This window comes from Aedes aegypti, chromosome 3 (assembly GCF_002204515.2).
Source record: "Aedes aegypti strain LVP_AGWG chromosome 3, AaegL5.0 Primary Assembly, whole genome shotgun sequence".
NCBI classification, from domain to species: Eukaryota; Metazoa; Arthropoda; class Insecta; order Diptera; family Culicidae; genus Aedes; species Aedes aegypti.
In genome coordinates, this window is record NC_035109.1 from 104,038,133 (window position 1) to 104,058,093 (window position 19,961).

A 19,961-nucleotide genomic window follows, 5' to 3' on the forward strand; every position below is an offset into this window, starting at 1 on the left:
CTACCGAAGACACCAACCTCCTAGCAGATAAGGGTCTTAAGGTAGCAAAGATTGAAGATTTTTCTTACTAGCGCCACCTAGCGGATGAATTCCCAAACTGACTTGAGATACAGTTGATTGAAAAAAAAAATGTTACTAGAGCCACTTAGCGGATGAATTCTCAATCATATTTTTCATCGCCGGATAACCCTTGATCTGCTGAATAAGTCTGCCGAAGACAACAACCTTCTAGCTCATTTGGATGTTTTGATATTCGTTTGAGCCTAATTTAAAAAAAAAAAGACACGGACACCGTCTTCAGCCATTTAGCTGCACAGACTGTAACTTAACACTAGACAACGGACAAGCATGCTCTAGTGACACAGCCGAGAAACATTCCTGACGAAAAGTTTCGACAGCCTAATTTGAGAGTAATTACTGAATAAGAGTACCTCACCAGGCCTGGTAGACTGATACATTATTTCTGTAAATCCGAGAGATCTGAAAAACTTTTGACAGAATTCATTCGAGATCCTTAGTGATTTCAATTTGCTAAGCCAATGTCTAGTGACACAAATCCTTGTTATTTTATAGCGTGTGCATTCCACGGTTCCATTTCAATGATTATTTACTGTTAGCTTTCTTCAACAATTGATTATTATTATTATTATTAATGCATTCGTATATCATGTGACAAGCAGTGTTGATAGACTCACACTCAAATCTCAATCAATACGCTCTCCCGTGAGAGCAAACTCATTAGAGATCTGCTTCGCAAATCTCACGCTTGAGATTTTGATGCAAAATCACTCAATCAACTCAAACCGTAAAAAATGATTCAGTCGCAAAACCCGTCGAAAACTCGTGAAACCCGAATGTTGTTGTTTATGTTAGAAGAATTACTATAATTTTATCAGTCTAACAAGAAATTCTTGCCGTATGTGAGTAAACTGTGGAAGTACGAGACAATGAGTCATAAAGGTAAGCCAACTCATCAATGATTTTTTGACTGCTGAGTTGCGTGATTGACAACTCACGCATGAAAAATCTCAAGCGTGAGTTATGAGAAATTGAGTTTTTCACAACACTGGTGGCAAGCACAAATATACTCTATGTCCTGAGAATAAGATAACACGGCCCGAAAACACCTTCAACCGGCAAGATTTCGATCTACGAACCTCAGCATGGTCTAAAAGCTGAGCGTAGCGTTACTAGAAAAATGTAGGTAATCAATTTTGTTATTTTGTAATGTCGATAATAAAACAAAAAGAAGAACACGTATTTTGAATAGCTGTTAAAATTTCTGATTGCATGTAAAATAAATCTAATGTAATATGAATAAACCCGTCACTTTTAATTTAAGCATGAAATAAGAAGTTTAAAAATCTTAAAGCTGCCATAATAGTTACTTTTCGTCACCTGTTTAATTCACCTTTATCCCCAGAAAATGGTAAACAGTCCCAGTACATAATTAACATCTCGCCGGAAGACGAAGTTATCATTCACGAAGGGGGCGCATCTGATCGTAACTCCGTCCAGGAGCCGGATCAGGAACAATCCCCACAGGACTTTGTCCAACAAGCGCTGCGTATGCGCGAGCAGTACATGAAGGGATCGGGTGCGAGAGCTTCCACCCCGCTTCCGGCCAGCTCATTTGTCGAGTACACGACGGTCAAGTACGATCACTTTGGACCAAGTAAGTCGCCTCCATCAGCTGCACCAGCTTACCATAGCAAACCTGTTCCGTCGAAGCCTCATCATCCTGCACAACCACCACAGTCGGCAGCACTATCGGGTCACCAAGCACCACAGGTCAACTACCGACCGAAACACATCAAACCGAAGCCAACCAAAATCCCAGTGAACACGGTAACGCCATTCAGTGACATTGAGCTACCAGAGGCCGAAGCCACCAGTCCCTACCGAAAGGAGAAACTAAAGGAACAACCTAAGTCTCCGAAACACAATCCACTCAAACAACAGGACACAGAAGCATCCACACTCTACATACAGAAAGTCAAACCCATAGATCCTGTTTACACCAGTTACAACACTCATCACGATACTGGCAGCAGCTTCAAAGAGTTTCAGCAATTGCCTCTCACTGATTCCCATGGAGCTAGTTCTGTGTTGAACATACAGAAGGTAAAACCTCCATCCAATCATAGACCCAGTTTCCATCATGAAGACACCAGATCAGACTACCACGAGAAAAAGCACAAACATAAGCACATATCATCCGAAGAAATTCGCTACAAACCAAAGCACAAAACACATAGTCATCATCACCATGTTGAACAGACAGCTGAATTCTTTCCGGAAAAGATTCGCCATACTGTCGAACGGCAGTCACCAAAACTACATCAGGAATCGCCGGCAGAGTCGTTTGACAAATACTATCTACCAAAGGCAACAGTCAAAGAAGTTAAGCTCGAGCCCGAACCAGCACCATCCGTAGAATCATACCGATATCAACCACTCAAAAGTTATCCTCCAGAGGAATCCCACAAGTTCAAGTTCACCAAAGAAATATCCAGCACCCCCGAACCATACAAGCCATATCATCACATCAAAACATTCACCGAAGACAAACGGGGTATGAAGGAAGAACATTTCCGCCATCAGCCGTCGCCACGTCCTCATCACTACGATTTCCCTAGTCCTTCACAGAAACCTCATCATGCTGAAAGACCAAGCGCAAAGCCGAAATACAGCGAATATGTCTCTAAAGATGATAACTACCCTCAATCGTTCTTGAACGCACATCAAGTAGAGACCCACGAATCATACAAACCAACATGGACAAAGACAGAGGAATTATCCGATAAACATCCAGAAGTCGTCAAAATTGGCCCTACATTACCCCCAAAGTACTACGAAGAGCCTTCTCCTGCTCCAAGCTATGCTAAAGTAACCACCTACCCAACCCAATCATCGTCTAATTCGCAACAAGTTTACCACCGAATAAAAGCGCCACAACCAGGAGATCCGTACAAGTTCAAACCGAGCCCAACTCCGGAAATCTCCATTGCCAGCCACGGATTCCAGAAACCAACCTCTTCCAGCTTTCCCAAGTACATCCCCACAAAAATGCCAGAACTGGAAGATCCTAAAACCAGCATGAAATATTCTTATCCCTCTTCCGAGTCTATTTCGAACTATATTCCATCGTCGACTCAAGAACCGTTCAGTGCTTCACCCGAGCATCCCAAAGTATTCTCCTTGGCACCGACCACCTACACACCCAAATACGCCATGTCACCCACACCTGACACCTTCGATTTCCCACATATGAGCGAAGCCCCGAAGTCTTTCTCCAAATACAGTGAACCAACCCCATCTACAAAGGTCTACGGCACCATAGTCCCCTCTGAACAACCATTCAAAACCCTCAGCACAAAAATCTACATGAAACCCTCCCCAACGGAGTTCTCGTTTACCGAGCAGAAGGAAACCTCCATGAAACCCCTTCAAAATCGCACCACCTCCGTTGAATTCTCACCATCACCCAGTGAAGACCCTCAAACAGAGTATTACACAAACCCGGAGCTTACCACTTACTACGTGTTTGCCAATGGCACGGAAATCAAGCTTGGAAACGATCCGTCTAAAATTCCTCCGGAGTTCCGTGTCACTCCGGGAGACTCATCGTTTTTCAGTTCCAACTATTCCACCAAGTTGGCCGAAGACTACGCTATGAAGTTCAATTGGGACAGCATTCCATCTTCCACGAAAGAATCAGATTTCTTTGTTAGCCCGGAAAACGCCGTCAAAGAGGGCAAAATGAAGTTCCAGAAATCGAAATTACCATTGAAATTTTCCAAGCAGTTGAAACCGATTAAGACGGTTACAATCTATAGGAACACACATCGGTCAGCTGACGACACCGAGATGGAAGGTGGATTCGAACCCTCGGATCACTACTTCAAGCAAGGGGCCGACGTTCCACAAATCAGTGACAAGCGCGGCGAAGTTACAGATGACGACGAAGATTTCTTCTTCGCCAACGGAGAGGTCATTCTTCAAGATGACCCCAGTAAGGCCTCCAAGAAGAATTCAGTCTTCCTTCCACCGGGATTGGATAAGGCTCAGATGATGCTGAAGATAGCGCAACAGCAGCAACTTCAGCAGCAACATTTGCAGCAGCAAGCTTTGCTGCAGCAACAACTGCAACATCAGCAACTTCAGCAGCAGCAACTTCAACAGCAGCAACTTCATCACCAACAACATCAAAAGCAACCTCAACAACAACCATTGCAACAGCAACAACCACTACAGCAGCATCATCCAAATTCGCTTCAAGATCAACAGGTACCCGATATGGACATGAGTGCTGAACCTTCGAAGAAGCATCAGTACTTCGTGTTGTATCACATTGAGGACAACAAAAAGAAACCTCGACCTACACCACCAACAACCACTCAGGCACCAACCCCTCCACCAATGAAACAAGAAATCCACTACCACTACAGTGAAAAGGAGAACGAAGATCCAGAGGTAACACATGAGCATTACAACTACCACCATGAGGAAACGATCGAGGACTTGGATGACGATGTTCAGCATCACTACATCAACCCGAATGCCGGAAAGTTCAACTTCCGTCCGAACATAGCGCATCCGTCATACAAGTACAGGGACAATGCTGGAGCCGGTAGCGAAACATCAGTGCGAGTGGTAGATCCAGATTTCAAACATGGCCGCCCTATGGAGATCACCAAGCAAGAATACATGCGCCACGTGCAAAACGCCGTACTGAAGTACATGAAACAGTTGCAAGATGAAGGGCGGCTGCCGGTGGTGGGTCAAGACGCGGATGATACTCAGAAAACTTTCGAGGAAATTGATATTGAAGCACTGTTGAATGGGAATAATCCGAAACATAAATTCCAGCTGAATCCAAATCCCGTCAAACCAGCCAGTGTGCCGATGAATCCAAGCCAGTACAAACCGATGAAAACAGTCCCAAGTTCAAATTCATATAAATCTCTGGCAAATCTGAAGATCCCGAAGAACACGTTTCCTGCAGGAAAACCTCTGAAGACGGCCATCGAGAGTCTGCAGGAGCAGCTCGGCAACAGTGTGGACTTGACGGTGAAAGGTACGAAAGCTCCCTTCAAACCAGATCTTTCGGCAATCGATGTCGGTCAGTCGTATCTGCACGGCCCTAGCTATGAGCCACCAATCCCAATCAAAACCGCCTCGTCCAACTTCGACAATCCATCCGTGGTGAAGATTCCTGCGCAGAAAACCAAGTTGCACTTCAACCAGCAGACATACCACGACATCAACTCGCTGACAAATTTGAAAGAAACGCAAAGCCTGAAGGCTACCTCGCCGTACTCATCGATCAAGGGTGGAACCGCCAACGTGGGTGCCTCGATCAGTTTCGGTGGTGCCAACAAGGTAAGCACCAGCCACGCCGAGGACATCAAGTTGGGACCGGAGGCGCTTGATGCGCCTATTCAGATCATCAACGGCATCCCAGTGACGAACCCCTACAACATCGATATGAACACGCTAAGGTGAGTACCAATGTTTATGTAGTAAGCATGTATCGATGACATAATCTGTAACTCGTTAGTTATCACGAAACTGAATTATATTGGGTATACTCAACTCATCAGGCATGGTATATAATTTACGTAAAGTAAAAATTGCTCTTTGTAACGCATTTTATATGGTTAATTATTTTTAAGTTAAATCGTTAAATAAATTGTAGCGTATCACAAGAGCCTCTCGAATCCGCTATAGAGTTATTTTGTTCGTATACGATGCCTCATAAGTACAGAAACTCGCTCATAAAAGTATTGCACCACTCAACTCAATGCTAAGAATACAAAGTGAAAAATCTCACAATAATTGATGTAGCAGCAGTTTTTAGTGAAATTGTATACAATAACCACTATTCATTCTATCTCAATGAATGCAATGTTCTAATGCTACACGGCACTGAATTAATTCTATAAGACTTGAGATAATTAATAATATATATTGCCAAGTCTTGCATTTGCCATGTAGGGTAGGAGTACCAGTTATGGACATAATGGTTCCTTATTTCGCCATACGTGATAATTTTGTAGTTTTCAAATTTTTAATCATTTTGTGCATTTTAGTAGTTCGATATCAAATTCAAATATTCAAATATATTCATAATTTTCGATTAATGGCATATGGTCAAATAGGAAACTACTACAGTAATACCTCGATATAACGTAACTCGATTTTTATTTTCGTTACGTTATATCGAGGTTACGTTATATCGAAGCAAACTTTTTTTTTCTTAATTTCGTATAACCTACAAATGCCCGGGGTTCATTTAACGTGTAATATAAAAAAATCGTACCTTTTATATTTTTCTACGAACAATCTATCACAAAAGAAAAGCTTGGTGGTATTAAAACAATTTGAAACCTGTTTTTCCGTAAATTGCACGGAAAATAAAAATATTTTCAGAAAAATATTAAAAATTTAAGATTTTTAAAAGTACCGTAAAAATTTGAATTTTTATTATTGCCAAAAATCAGTTACTAGAAGAGGCTTCAAGAAAAAATGAAAAAGGGTAGGGATGTTCAAAAATAAAAATTTTATAAATCAAAATCCAAAATTCATAGATTTGCGAATAAAAATAAAGCATTGCCCAAAACGTGTTTAGAACGATTTTAGATAACTAAAAATTATATTTAGATCGAACATAAAAATTTGGGTATTAGAGGGTTAAGCCACCGACAGAAGTTTTCTGAATATAAGGAATACAAATGAACCTATAGATTCGTTATCCGAATTGTAAGTTGCAAACCATAAAAAAATTAAACCACATGATGATCGATTTAGTTACCTGAATCATATAATTGGTGATATGTAGGGAAAGTGTACCAGTTATGGCTATACAGTAATACCTCGATATAACGTAACCTCGATATAACGTAACCTCTTTATAACGTAACTCGATATAACGTAATTTTTACCTCGATATAACGTAACTTTTTTTTTTGACCCCATTTATTTTTACAATTTTTATCAAAAACATGGTTTATGAACTGCTATAAACATTTTTCAAGATTCAAACACCAACCAATACTAAATCAAAGCAATTCAAGCGTTTACCACAGACAAACAGACGTAACACTTACAGTACTGGACAGAATAAAGTACGCATTGGCCGTTTTTCCATACAAAATGGTCAAGTTTGGAGGTCTGAATCTCAGCTTTTAGTGGTCCGATTGATCTGAAATTTTCACCACAGCCTAGGTATAACATAGATTTTACTCAATTAAAATATCACTGCATTTGAAACACAATCTTTTCAATTATTAAAAATCTCTCAATTTGCAAAAAATTGCAAACTTTAATTTTTAAAATATTTTGAAAACAATCAGTTTTTCCGAAAAATGATGTTCTGCAAACTTGTGTGTCTTATCAAATTGTACATTTTTGCAGAAGAACATATTGCCCTAAATATTTTCATTTAAAAATTATTTTTACTTTAAAATTTTGTCATTTTTTATCAAAATTTGATATTTGCGATAACTTAAAAGTTTGTTAATGAAAAACTATGAATTTCTAGCCTAGCAAATTTGAGGTTACTTTCAAGCTGCAGTGAAAATTTCAGGTCAATCGGACTACTAGAAACCGAGATATAAGGCTCCAAACTTGATCATTTTGTATTGAAAAACGGCCAATGCGTACTTTATTCTGTCCAGTACTGTATAACAAATAGCGATCAAAATCATAGTCGAGAGAGCATGTACGCCCAATGCTAAAATCGATGTATTTGGCCGGTAGACCAACAGATGGCGGTAGTGTGTAACGTCAAACACGAACAAAAACTATGCGAGCGCTGCCGGTGGTGGACTGACCACCTACAATATATTTGAATCGACCGTTAAAAAGGTGGTCGATGGACAGCGGTAAGAGTGTGACGTCTGTTTGTCTGTGCGTTTACTATCACTGAATACAGTCATAAATCGATATCGAAATTTCTCGATGGATTCTGAGGATGCCTCCAGATATTCCGACAATAATTGCTCCATGGACTTATCTTAAACTGTCCTGGTATTCATGTATAAACTTAAAACCTATTCTTAAAATAATTCCGACAGGGATATTCCAGAAATTCTACAAGTTGACCCTCCAGATATTCATGTGTTATTTCTCCAGGATACAAAGTGGATTCAACTTTGCATTCTACAAACAATTCCACATATGATACCTTATACTTTTCCGGAGACTAGAAATTTATAAATTATTTCAGCATTTTTTCGTGAATTCTTCCAGCGGCCTTTTTAAAGAACAATCCAATTATGATTCTTGGAATGCTCTACAAATTATTTAAAAAACCGTACAGGTATTCGTCCAAAAACCTGAAGAACAATTTTCTTGGCATTTCTCCATTAATTTAATTATGATTTTCTGCAGAACTTTTTACAAATATTTATGCAGAAACCATTCCATGTACTACTTTAGGTTCTTCAAGGATTCTATGTGAAATGAAATCTTTCATTGATTCCAGCACGAATTTCTAAAGAAAGATTCCAATGATTTCATTCATCAATTCTTGAAGACGATAAGTCGAGAAATTTTTCTATGGATTTTTTTTATTACAAAAATATATTCAGGGATTCCAAAAACTGAGCATTCTCCTCCGGAGATCCTCCAGAAATCTCTCCTAAAATACTACCGAAAATTCACAACGTATTCGTTCAGAAACTTTCGCATGAAAAATTACTCGAAGATAGTTCTTATTTTTGACAGTTTTCTAGTGATTTCTTCATGAATTCTAAAAAAAAATATTTCAAAGAATTCTTGGGACATTCATTCTAAAATTCTGTCCAGAAATTACAAAAAGATTTGCTTTAAGAGTTTTACCACGAGTTCCTCATAACAAAATTCTTGCAATTCCATAACTGCTCGCTAGAAATGTTCATGGATTGCTCAACATTAACATTTTTAAAGATTTCTGAAAGATCTCATTGATGAATTTATTGTATAGTTTCTCCGAGTGTTCAAGGAATCCTTCAAAGTTTTTTTTTTCTTAATAAATTTCATTAGAAAATACTGAAATAAAAAGGTAAAAGTAAAAAATAAAACAAAAAAAATTATAAGCAAATTTCATACGGAAAAATATTTTAAAAAAATATGTGAGATAAACTGAAAATGCCTGCTAGTTCAATAATATCAATGTAAGACCCATTTTCTCACCAAACAACACATGATGAACGAAATTCAGAAAAAAAAATTTGCTTCGATATAACGTAACCTCAATATAACGTAACGAAAATAAAAATCGAGTTACGTTATATCGAGGTATTACTGTATAAGAATACAATTTTTCAAACAATTTTCAAAAATGCAAAAAAGTTTCAAAAGTCATAAAAAACTTGTCTTATTTGCGTGTTATGAGTCAAGGTTAAGCCAAAAATAAAATCGTTTTGATTTCCGAGCTACCAAAAAATACACAAAATTCCAAAGTGTACCCCGTCTAAAGGCGGGGTTGGGTATTAGAGGGTTAATGCGCAGAATCTTTAATCATTACCTGGATATCATACCCACCCAAACTATCCGCAATAACTGTACCTTCAGTATCTCGACCTTCAACTTCAGGATCAACACATATGTACATAATATCCACATTTGTGTTATGAGCTCATTTTTAGTCGATACATTGTTAGATACATTGAATAGTATAGTATCTACATCTAAAGTCTGGATATACAGATCCTGAAGATATACAAAATCAACACGGCTCAGTACGGTAGCTCGGCGGTCATGGTGTGCCTTTATCTGCCCATAGAGTCACGCAGAACAGAAAGTAGTAAAGGAAAAGCTACATTCAAGCAGGCCTTCAGGATCGACACTTTCAACATAAATCATTTTTTATGTTTCTGCCTACACCGCGGTGCACCGTCGAAAAACGAAAAACGCCTTTTGTGTGTTCAAATCAGATTCTTACACATAGTAATATTGTTGAATGAAACTTTTGGTGTTTATAAAATATTAAACACTCTCCAAATTATCAGAAATGTCATAACCTCAATGACTACGTCAATAAAAGTTTTTGCAGTATTTACTAGAGCATTCATGAAGTTGTATCGTGAAGGTGAATGAAACCGTAGAATATCAATAAAAGGCTTAAAGAAGTTTCGTGCACCATGTGAACTATGAAGATCTTTAGATCGTAGTTCAGGTGTTAAAATATTTGGAATTATAAACTATTTTTTATCCATGATGATAATAAATCTTCGGGCTGTTTAGTAGAATACCTATAAGTAGATGAAAAACACGAATTTAGTACTGTACCATTTAATTCCACTAGAGTTTGTATCCTTTGACAGATACTGCCTTTAAGTATTGATATTGCGTATTGTTTGGATGACATGCGATATTGAACCTTTTGCACATTAAAGAGGGATACCACAAAGGGTTTCTGGATATGCAGAGAACATTGGGCAGTATGAATGAAATGTAAAAAAAATTGAGCAATACTACATTCTCGGTAGTAAATGCTACATGTGGAACAGAAGTGGAACATATTTGTGTCATTTTACTTCACTACACTTTTCGAACTTACTACAAACAACGAGTTGGTATGAATAGAAGTAACATTTACTACACAGGTACTGGTACAGTGGAACCTCCATGAGTCGATGTTTCATAACTCGATATCGACTCATAGACCTATACTAAAAACATAATTTCATGGTTATTATGATGGTCCCCTCAAACAGCTTTCCAAAGCATTTCTGTTCCATTACTCGATATTTCCATAAGTCGATGGTCCCTTCAGATATCAACTCATGTAGGTTTCACTGTAGTTAGCTTCAAATGTTGCTAATCATACTTTGGGATTGTTGAATTAAATGGAATAATCAAAATTTGAGTAAAACTCAAAGGAAAATAATGTCAGCTTTGATATTTCGAAAAGTATTTCGAGATTTCCGTAAAAAAAACTCTGATATTTCAAAACGAGTTTTGATATTCCGTTAAGAGTACCGTAGGAATTTTGAATTTTTGCGTGAATTTCCCGATAAATTGCATGGAAGAACCTTGTTTTGCTAACTGATCAGCTTTTTCGTTTCCTTCTATTCCGCAATGGCCAGGAACCCAATATAGATTAACCTTATTACGATAGGACAACTGCTGCAGTAGCTTGACACACTCCCAAACAAAAGAAAAAAAAAACGATTTTATAGTTTGGGATGGAAAGCAAAGTTTTCTGTGTGTGTGATAATGAGAAAATGTATGAGTTAGTAAAAGAAAGAGTGGATGAGTAAGTAAGAGAGTTTATAAGATGTAATAAATTCCTAAATCGACTCTTCAAGTTGCAGGCTTAACAGAAACTCATCTGCGAATTCAAGGTCATTCTGCGAAGCAAATATTTAACATAACATTCACGACACAAATCTTCCCACGAATTGACATTTCCTTGGACTTAGTTTGCAATACATATCATGATATTTGATACATCGTTTAAGTTTAGAACCACCAACATATTTTCAATTTGCACCGAAGGGCCAACTATGCGGAATAACCAAGTATGTGGCCAGGTCATCTTATTCTTCTTATGACTTGACTTTGACTTCTTCTTGACTTCATCAAGTTTGGTATGTCGCAAGATAGGTCTCAAGACCGCTAATATAATGGCCACTTCCTCTGGGGAACAGGGTATCCAAAACAACCTGGCATGTAATCAAGTCATCCAGGAACCTTTGAATTACCCTTCTTAAGCCTTGATTTGTGAATTCATGAAGTTTGATGTTGCCAGCTAGGTTTCAGAACCGACAGTTTAGAGGCCATTTCCCCCAGGAAACCGGGAATTCAGAACAATCCGACATGTGGTCAAGTCATTCAAATACATTTGAACCAACTGTAGATTTGATTTGCAAATTCATGAAAATTGATATGTCGCAATCCAAGTTTCAGATTCGCCAATATAATGGCCACTTCCACCAGTGAACCGGTATTCGGACCAACCCAGCATATGGCCAAATCATCCAAAAACGGTCGAACTATTTTTATTTGGACTTGGTTTACTAAATCATGAAGCTGATTTGTCGCAAGCCATGGACTCGAAATTAAAGTAGTTAATGATTCTTCAAGTGGGATTATGTCAGTTCTCCTCGTGATGAATCCAAAATTACGGTGAATTTCTAATCGATGACGGCGGTTCAAAAATAATAAAAAAAAAATATGATTGACCCATAAAATTCAACTGAAATTCATTGATAAACGGATGGGACATAACATTTTGATATTGAAAATTTCAATTAAATTGGACTTCAGACTCACATGAATGACGAATGCATCCCGATAATACAAACATATAAAACAGATTGTGTTCCACATGGGATGTAAAGCCAACGTAAGAAGATGTTCAAAACGATTTTCCCAAACACCAGCTAATTCAAAACTGACAATTGAGTATTTTGTTCAAGATTAGCGCAGCGAATTGTATAGTGTGACAGTTATGCGTGGAAATTCAACAATGGGACAAATTGACTTGGCTTGCTTTTCATTGAGTTTCCGAATTAAGTTAATTTTTGGTAAATGTTTTTTAAAACTATACGTAAAAATAAACTGTTTGATGACAAAAAGTCAAAAGGCACAAAAAGTAACATGGGACAATTATGCGTATAACGGAAGCATAATCATGAATAGAAGTAATCTGAAATCGTTCAACATTAGGAAATTGCATTTAAAGTGGTGGTAGTGAGTGTGTCAAATTGAGTATTTAAAACTATTTTTATCTGGAGATCCTGATGAAAGGTTAACAGTTTGAATCATATTCCCAATGAGATAGAATGAGTCTGTCTTCGTCAAAGTCATTTAACAAACGAACATTTTTTTATCGTTAGGAAGAAACGGAGACATTTGCACCAACCGTTTCAAATTCAGAGGATATTTGAAATCGTTGGGAGTGATGTTGCTAAAGAAATGTCATTGCATTGGTGCTCAATTATCTGGGATGGGTCAAAAGTATTTCCATATTTTGTCCTGGCTGATTAACCTAGGCTTAAGCGCCATTTCCGAAAATGAGTTTTACGCGGAAAGATGCATTTTGAGCTTTAGAATGAAACATTAGACAAAAGCGGTCTTCTACAAAGTTGTTTGTATTAGTTAAGTCCTTTGTTTGGTGTTATTGGAAATTAGGGTGGACCATATTTTCATAGAAATTGTGTAACTAACTTTCTTATTTGTATTATACATGCTTCAGCAAAGTTATAGACCATTCAATTTCAAGCAACTATACCAAAAAAAGTTTTTTTGTATCTCTTATATTGACCGATTTAGAGCTTTTTTTCTGCAGTGACATAGAGTGGTCCGAACAAAACTGGTTTTCTGGTTCTAGTGTTTTCAATTCAAATTGATCATCAAAGTAGTCTATGAAACACATTTAGAGCTTTAAAAAATGCGTAATTTGGTGAGTGAAGAAACTCGCTATCTCCTTCCGTTTAGGAGTTATTGTTGTTTTTCTCTCAAAAACATGCCTACTTTGATTGTGAATATCTCTAATTGGGGCAAACATAAAAAATATCTTTTGACGGCATTCAAAAAACAAAATAAAATTGTATATTATATTAAAAAAATTACAGATGTGTTATTTTTGTAACTCTAATAAAATGCCTTGAAAAATAAAAGATTTTAAGCAGAAAAACTTCAATAACTTTTGAACTAAAACAGATATCATAAATATTTTTGCATGAAAATTTGCGTTTTGTTAAGTTCTTAAAGTCGTTCATAGACCGCATTGACGAGAAATATGAAATAAGAAAGATAGGGCTCTAAAACTATTTTGAAGATTTTCATAGTATGTATTTCTTTATTATTTTGCTTTTTGAGCATGAAAATGAAATTTTAGACAAAAATGATCTTGTACAAAATTGTTTCTAAAAATGTAAGCTTTCATACTATGTCATCTGAAACTAGGGTGATCCACAATATCACACATATCATATAATCAACTTTTTTATTTGCAAAAATACTGGTATATGCTCTTAGGCAAAGCGGTAGAACTTGAAATTTTGATCAACTTTGCCAAAAAAAGTTTTTCTTCAATATTTGACCAATCTAGAGCATTTTTTCCTTATCATCGCAGGGTGGTCCAACAAAAATAAATTTTTCAACTCTAGTTTTTTGATACTAGTTTCTCGTCAAAGTCGACTATGAACGACTTTTAGAACTTAACAAAACGCAAATTTTCATGCAAAAAGAGTGTTGATATATATTTAAGTTCAAAAGTTATTAAAGTTTTTGTGATAAAAAATATTTGACTTCCAAGACGTTTTATTAGAGTTACAAAAATAACACATCTGTAATTTTTTGATATAATATACAATTTTATTTTGTCTTTTGAACGCCGTCAAAAGATATTTCTTATGTTTGCCCCAATCAGAGATATTCACAATCAAAGTAGGCATGTTTTTGAGAGAAAAACAGCAATAACTCATAAACGGAAGGAGATAGCGAGTTTCTTCACTCACCAAATTACGCATTTTTCAAAGTTCTAAAAGTGTTTCATAGACTACTTTGATGAGAAATTTGAAATGAAAACTCTATAGCCAGAAAAGCAGTTTTGTTCGGACCACCCTATGTGACCGTAGGAAAAAAGCTCTAAATCGTTCAATTTAAGAGATACAAAAAAATTTTTTTTTGCAAAGTTGCTTGAAATTGAATGGTCTATAACTTTGCTGAAGCATGTATAATATAATTTCTACAAATAAGAAATTTGTATGAAAATGTGGTCCACCCTAATTTTCAATAAAACCAAACAAAGGGCTCAACTAATACAAACAACTTTGTAGAAAACCGTTTTTGTCTAATGTTTCATTCTAAAGCTCAAAATGCATCTTTCCGCGTAAAACTGATTCCTGGACCACTGTGCATTGGTCGCTCTTTGAAACGAAAATAAACTACTTTTGCAGATTCCAGAATAAACTACTACTGCAGATCCCTCCCGATTGAAAACTGTAATTCTTGCAGCCATACGTCCACTATGCAGCACTAGTAAGCGTGTAACTTAAGCTTATTCAATTGCGATAGAAGGTTTCAGTAAACTAATGTATAACGTCACTAGTATCCGGAAGTTGTATTTTTGTTAGGATTTCTTCCACTGTGTGACGCTACACAATATTTCAATCGGGCGAAATCGTGAACTCAACTCTGTAGCACCTTCAAACATGATTTTTTTTTATCGAGATAGTGTCTTCGGACAAAAATTTTCTAAAAATATAAATGTAAATGTGATGTAAATGTGAACTTTTTGAAATGACTGTCTTTAAATATGCTATCTTCGGCAAAGTTAAAAATAATTCAAATTCAAATAATTTTTCCAAAGACACCTAGAGTGTATCTAGCCGCATTTTCAAATACGGGAGTATTTTATAAACGACCCCCTAAAACAAGTTTTTCTCGAAAATTTTGAAAATGAAAAGTTTTCGGCAGCAACAATGTTCTGCAAAGTCGTGTAAACTATCAAAACGAATCACTTTCTAGAAGGTGTTTGAAGAGTAATGAAAAGCAGTTATAGCCATTTGAGTGCAAACCTGAGTCATTCTTTGGGTCCGTATAATATTCAGGGGGCAGGTGGTGGCAGACGAAACCTAGTGTAAATCATAACACATCATTGGTAGTTATAAATGTCGATAGTGTCATTAGTATGCACGAGTATCCCTTTTATTCTGAGGAAGTTTCATACCCCCGTATTTTGAAAATGTTATCTACAAATTTGCCGTAGACACCATATTTAAAGATCGTCATTTCAAAAAGTTTAATTTTGCAGCGCTGCCTGTGGCAAAGTTATGAACTAACATATACCGTTAATAGAAGCGCTATTTTTTTTAGAAAATTTTCCAAAATATTCAAGTTTAAAGGTGCTACAGAATTAAGTTCATTATTTCGGCCGATCGAAATACTGTGCGCTGGTTGGCGTGTAACTTTGAGCTTTACAACTATTTTATTTCAGTGATCTTTATGAGTTAGAAATTGTGAGTTTATACCAATGTTGTTCAGTAAGATCCAGAAGGCAGATTGTTTAAAAATCTTTCACTACCTCAGGTCAATCTCGTATTACTGGGATATTAAATAAGACAAACTTTAATTACTTTAATGCAAATTTCATCCTGAAAGTAAATTATTAATTGAATATGACGTGAGTCAGTTCATGAAGGGAATCGATATTCAAACACTGGACAAAAATTTTGGCACACATAATAAGTACTTGAATATGAAGTCATCCAGTCACTTCATAAGTAGAGAGTCAGCCCAGAATTAAGTATGGAGGGAATCAAACCTGAAGCACTCTATTATGATAGCATCAGAACTGAATTACTTGAATATGAAATGAATCAGACTTATTTCACTTGTATGTGAAGAATCATTGCAATATGAAATTTAAAATCATTGGGATGTGGAAATTCCTGAATGAATTGAAGCGAACCATGATTACTTGAATATGAAATAAGTTAGTCATGAAGTGGTTATGCTTTTGATGCTTTCGACTGGTATGTTTCGCACTGGGGGATTTTTTCGGCAATGCAGTCTTAGGAGCAATTAAAACGACAAAATTTGTTCTATGCCCGACGTTTCAATGGTCTATGCCATCTTTCTCAAGGGTTAGAAAAAGGTCGTTCTTCGTCAGGTGGGACGTTATACACATTCAATATCGTCAATGTTTTACAAAACGCCATCAATTTTTATTAATTTAATCGAAAAAAAAACTAAAAGGAACTAACTGGTCACTGCTCTAACTAATCGACGATACTAGCTTAGATTAATTTATTTGCATAACTATTTATTTTAAAACGATTTATTCGTGCTGTTCAGAATTTGTGTTCGGAATATGAGACAGAATGAACACAGTGTTCGGCATTTGAATCAAAAAGTTGTCCCATACTTCTACGTAAAAACAATACTGAACAAGTTTAAATAAAAAAATATCAGCACTTCCAACAGTTAACAGTAAGGCTTCGCGAAGAAATTAAAATTTTCACAGATATCAGCTAATGATTACCCACCATTCACCCACCATGGGTAGCGTAGGTGTAACCGATCTCAAATTCACTTTCAACATTTCTACAGGTACATGTTGGGAGGTCTGGCCCAAGCTCAAGCCGAGCAGAATCAACAACCGATCAAGCAGCAAGAACCGACCCTCAAGCTGAAAGGATCCAACTGGATGTCGCTTCCAACGATGGCCAGTCCTGCGCAGATATTCAACTCCAACATGCAGACCTTCCATCACGGACCTTCCGAATCGAGCAACTACAAGTACAACTCAAACTTCGACGGCAGCAATTTCAAGATCAAGATGCCACAGAAGGTGAAAGACTACGGCAAGGCCAAGCCCGTCGGAATCGACTCGATCGGTAGCACCTCCATGAACTACGCATCTTGGGGTGAACCTCCGCGTCAAAACCGCCAACTCGCGCATCTTCAACAGCAGCAACAACAACAACAGCATCATCATCATCACTCGCATCAACAGCAACAGCAATCCGGGCGACCTATTCGGGAATTCAACCCGGAAGTGTTTCTGAATCCCCAGGGCCAGTACATGGGTCCCGTTATGAAGAAGAAAAATGGACCGGTCGATCGTCAAAGTGTACCCAGCAAACCTCCAGTGCCAGCGAACAAATCTAAGAAGACTAGTCTGGACACCAATCTGAGGCCACCACCGCCGAGATAGAGGTTTGCTTAAATTGGGAGGGAGGTTGAAGAATTTTCGACAGCAGTTCTGAAGGTAGTCGGAACTGAAGGGGGTGCGCGATATTGCGTAGCGTAGGGTCGCATTCGTTGGTGATCCTTAACTTGTAGATAGGATAGCTAGGATTATGAATTTAGGATGGTGATCAATTGATGAAGATGTCATATCAAGAAGACTGGAAACCAACAAACTTAGTTATGACATACTTCAAGATGTTTTGTCCGTGCTTTGATACAGTTTATCCGATATGTAGTTTTCATTGTTGAGCTGTCTTCGTGAGATTCAAGCTCGATAGTCACCAATTTAGAGATTATTGAATTACTTAATTATAAATGTAAGAAAATTTCAATCTTACTCTCTCGATCTGAAGCAACAAATTTTAGCTGTTATTTATTGAACCGTTACTAATAATTTATTGAAAACTTTTATCAACTGTTATATAATGATAGGATCACACATATAAATACGCCGCTTTGGAGGACACGAACAGATTCTAGCGAAAATAAACAAGACTTCCCAAGTATTATGAAAGCGAGCTGTGCCCGTCTTTTGAAACTGCTATTGCGTACCGAAGAAATCCATGAGCTGGTAAGTATCCCAATCTATATTCTGAAACAAACAAACGTTCAGTTTTGTCGTCATAAGTGAAAAATTTGTGCGTCTCCTTTCTTTACGATTTTGAAGGGAACCTTGATTCCCCTAATGGAGTTCAAGATCTCTTGCCTAAATCCTTCAAATTCGGAAGGACTGACCACGATTGGCGGAACCCTTTGTTTTCTCATACTTGAACCGATGAGCCTAAGCTAGAGGCTGCTGCTATTTCTTGCGGAAATCTACTATTTTGTCAGATAAAATGGATGCCTAAAATATACGATGCACACACATTTTTCACGACTATGACAAAGGCTTGCAAGTAATTTGCAGTTACAGCCCAACGCAATCCTCACATCCGGGGATTCATTTGAATCACAAATATGCGGTGATTACGTTTTAGCACACGCGAACCCACGTCTTTTTCCTATTAGGAATTCAACCGAGTTTTTTTTCTCCCCTACACCGGAACGTTGACTTGCCGACAGGGCCAACGCCACGCCGCCGAGAAAGAAAGTGAAATGGTCAAGCCCGGCTGAGCATCAATTATTCTACTCGACTTCATATCAACAAAAAGTAAATACCCTTAGTAGCAGATGGAATTCATACACCCCCGGCCTGATCGCGTGCCGAAGTGATTTCTATTTCGTTAAAAAAAAAATGCATCGAATTCAGGCGCAATCGTCGAAATGCTAGGCGTTACGATTCATATTTAAACATTGTTTCAGCTGCAAACAACAACCATTTTCTCTGCAGTTCGACAACGGTTTTGAGTTGAACCGTTGATAAAAAAAAACGATGCTCTTTCGTTATCCTTTGCAGATTCGCCCAATGGAAATGGCCTTGAAACAAGTTTGCCTACCATCAATCGCAGGGTAAATAGACGAAAGAGAAATTAATTGACTGGCACATGTTAACATGTGATAAGCAGTTTTAAACGTTGGCAGCCGGCATAGATAAGCTCGATCTGTACTGATAGCCGATGTGAGTGAAGTTGTCTGGACAGGCATCTGCTGAATGGAAACAACACTTTGTTCGGAGATTTGTTGGCATAATGTAGTTACAATTGTATTCGAAAGTGGCTGTCTGGAGGTGGTTCAAAATAAGAAAATTCTATGATTATTATGAAATGCGCATAAGCACAAAACAAAATGTAACAAACGTCATAAACTGAGAAATATCCGACCAAAAACAAATAGCAAGCCTTCAACTATGCCATACCAAAATGAACTACAATACCCAGACTTGTTTTTGACTGCTTTTTGATTGTTTGCAATAAAATATTGTCAAGAGTGGAGATTCTCTGAAAATTTACAAAACAAAATTTACAAAAATTGTACCACCCAAATGATAGAAATATATCATAAGAGGCATTTACTAACAGTTACAGTACTTAGTAGCGTACAAATTGACAATATAAAAGTTTTGATAACTTGATTTTTAAATACAATAAAAATTTAAAAACGTTTTTCACTACCCTTGTAGGGTAACTTTCAACAGCAGTATGGGGTGTGATTTGTGAGCACCCCTATCGCAGTGGTTTATGATCACCCCTGTCGCAGCGCTTCACGAACATTGGAGACAGAGTGGAGAATAAAACGTGGAGGCATCTGTGGCGCCATCAGGGATGCCAGGTCGGAGTTGTGTGGAAGACTTTTGGAAGACGGAAGATATTTGGAAGACATTTCAG

The 19,961-nt window shown here is 37.4% G+C and overlaps 1 protein-coding gene across 1 annotated transcript; it reads left to right on the forward strand.

Moving 5' to 3' along the window:
* Positions 1-947: 947 nt before the first annotated feature.
* Positions 948-18,207, forward strand: LOC5563559. The gene is made up of 3 exons (XM_021850698.1): positions 948-960; positions 1,424-5,504; positions 17,056-18,207. The coding sequence occupies exons 1-3, from the start codon at positions 948-950 to the stop codon at positions 17,660-17,662; spliced, it is 4,701 nt and encodes a 1,566-aa protein (XP_021706390.1). The 3' UTR covers positions 17,663-18,207.
* The last annotated feature ends 1,754 nt before the right edge of the window (positions 18,208-19,961 follow it).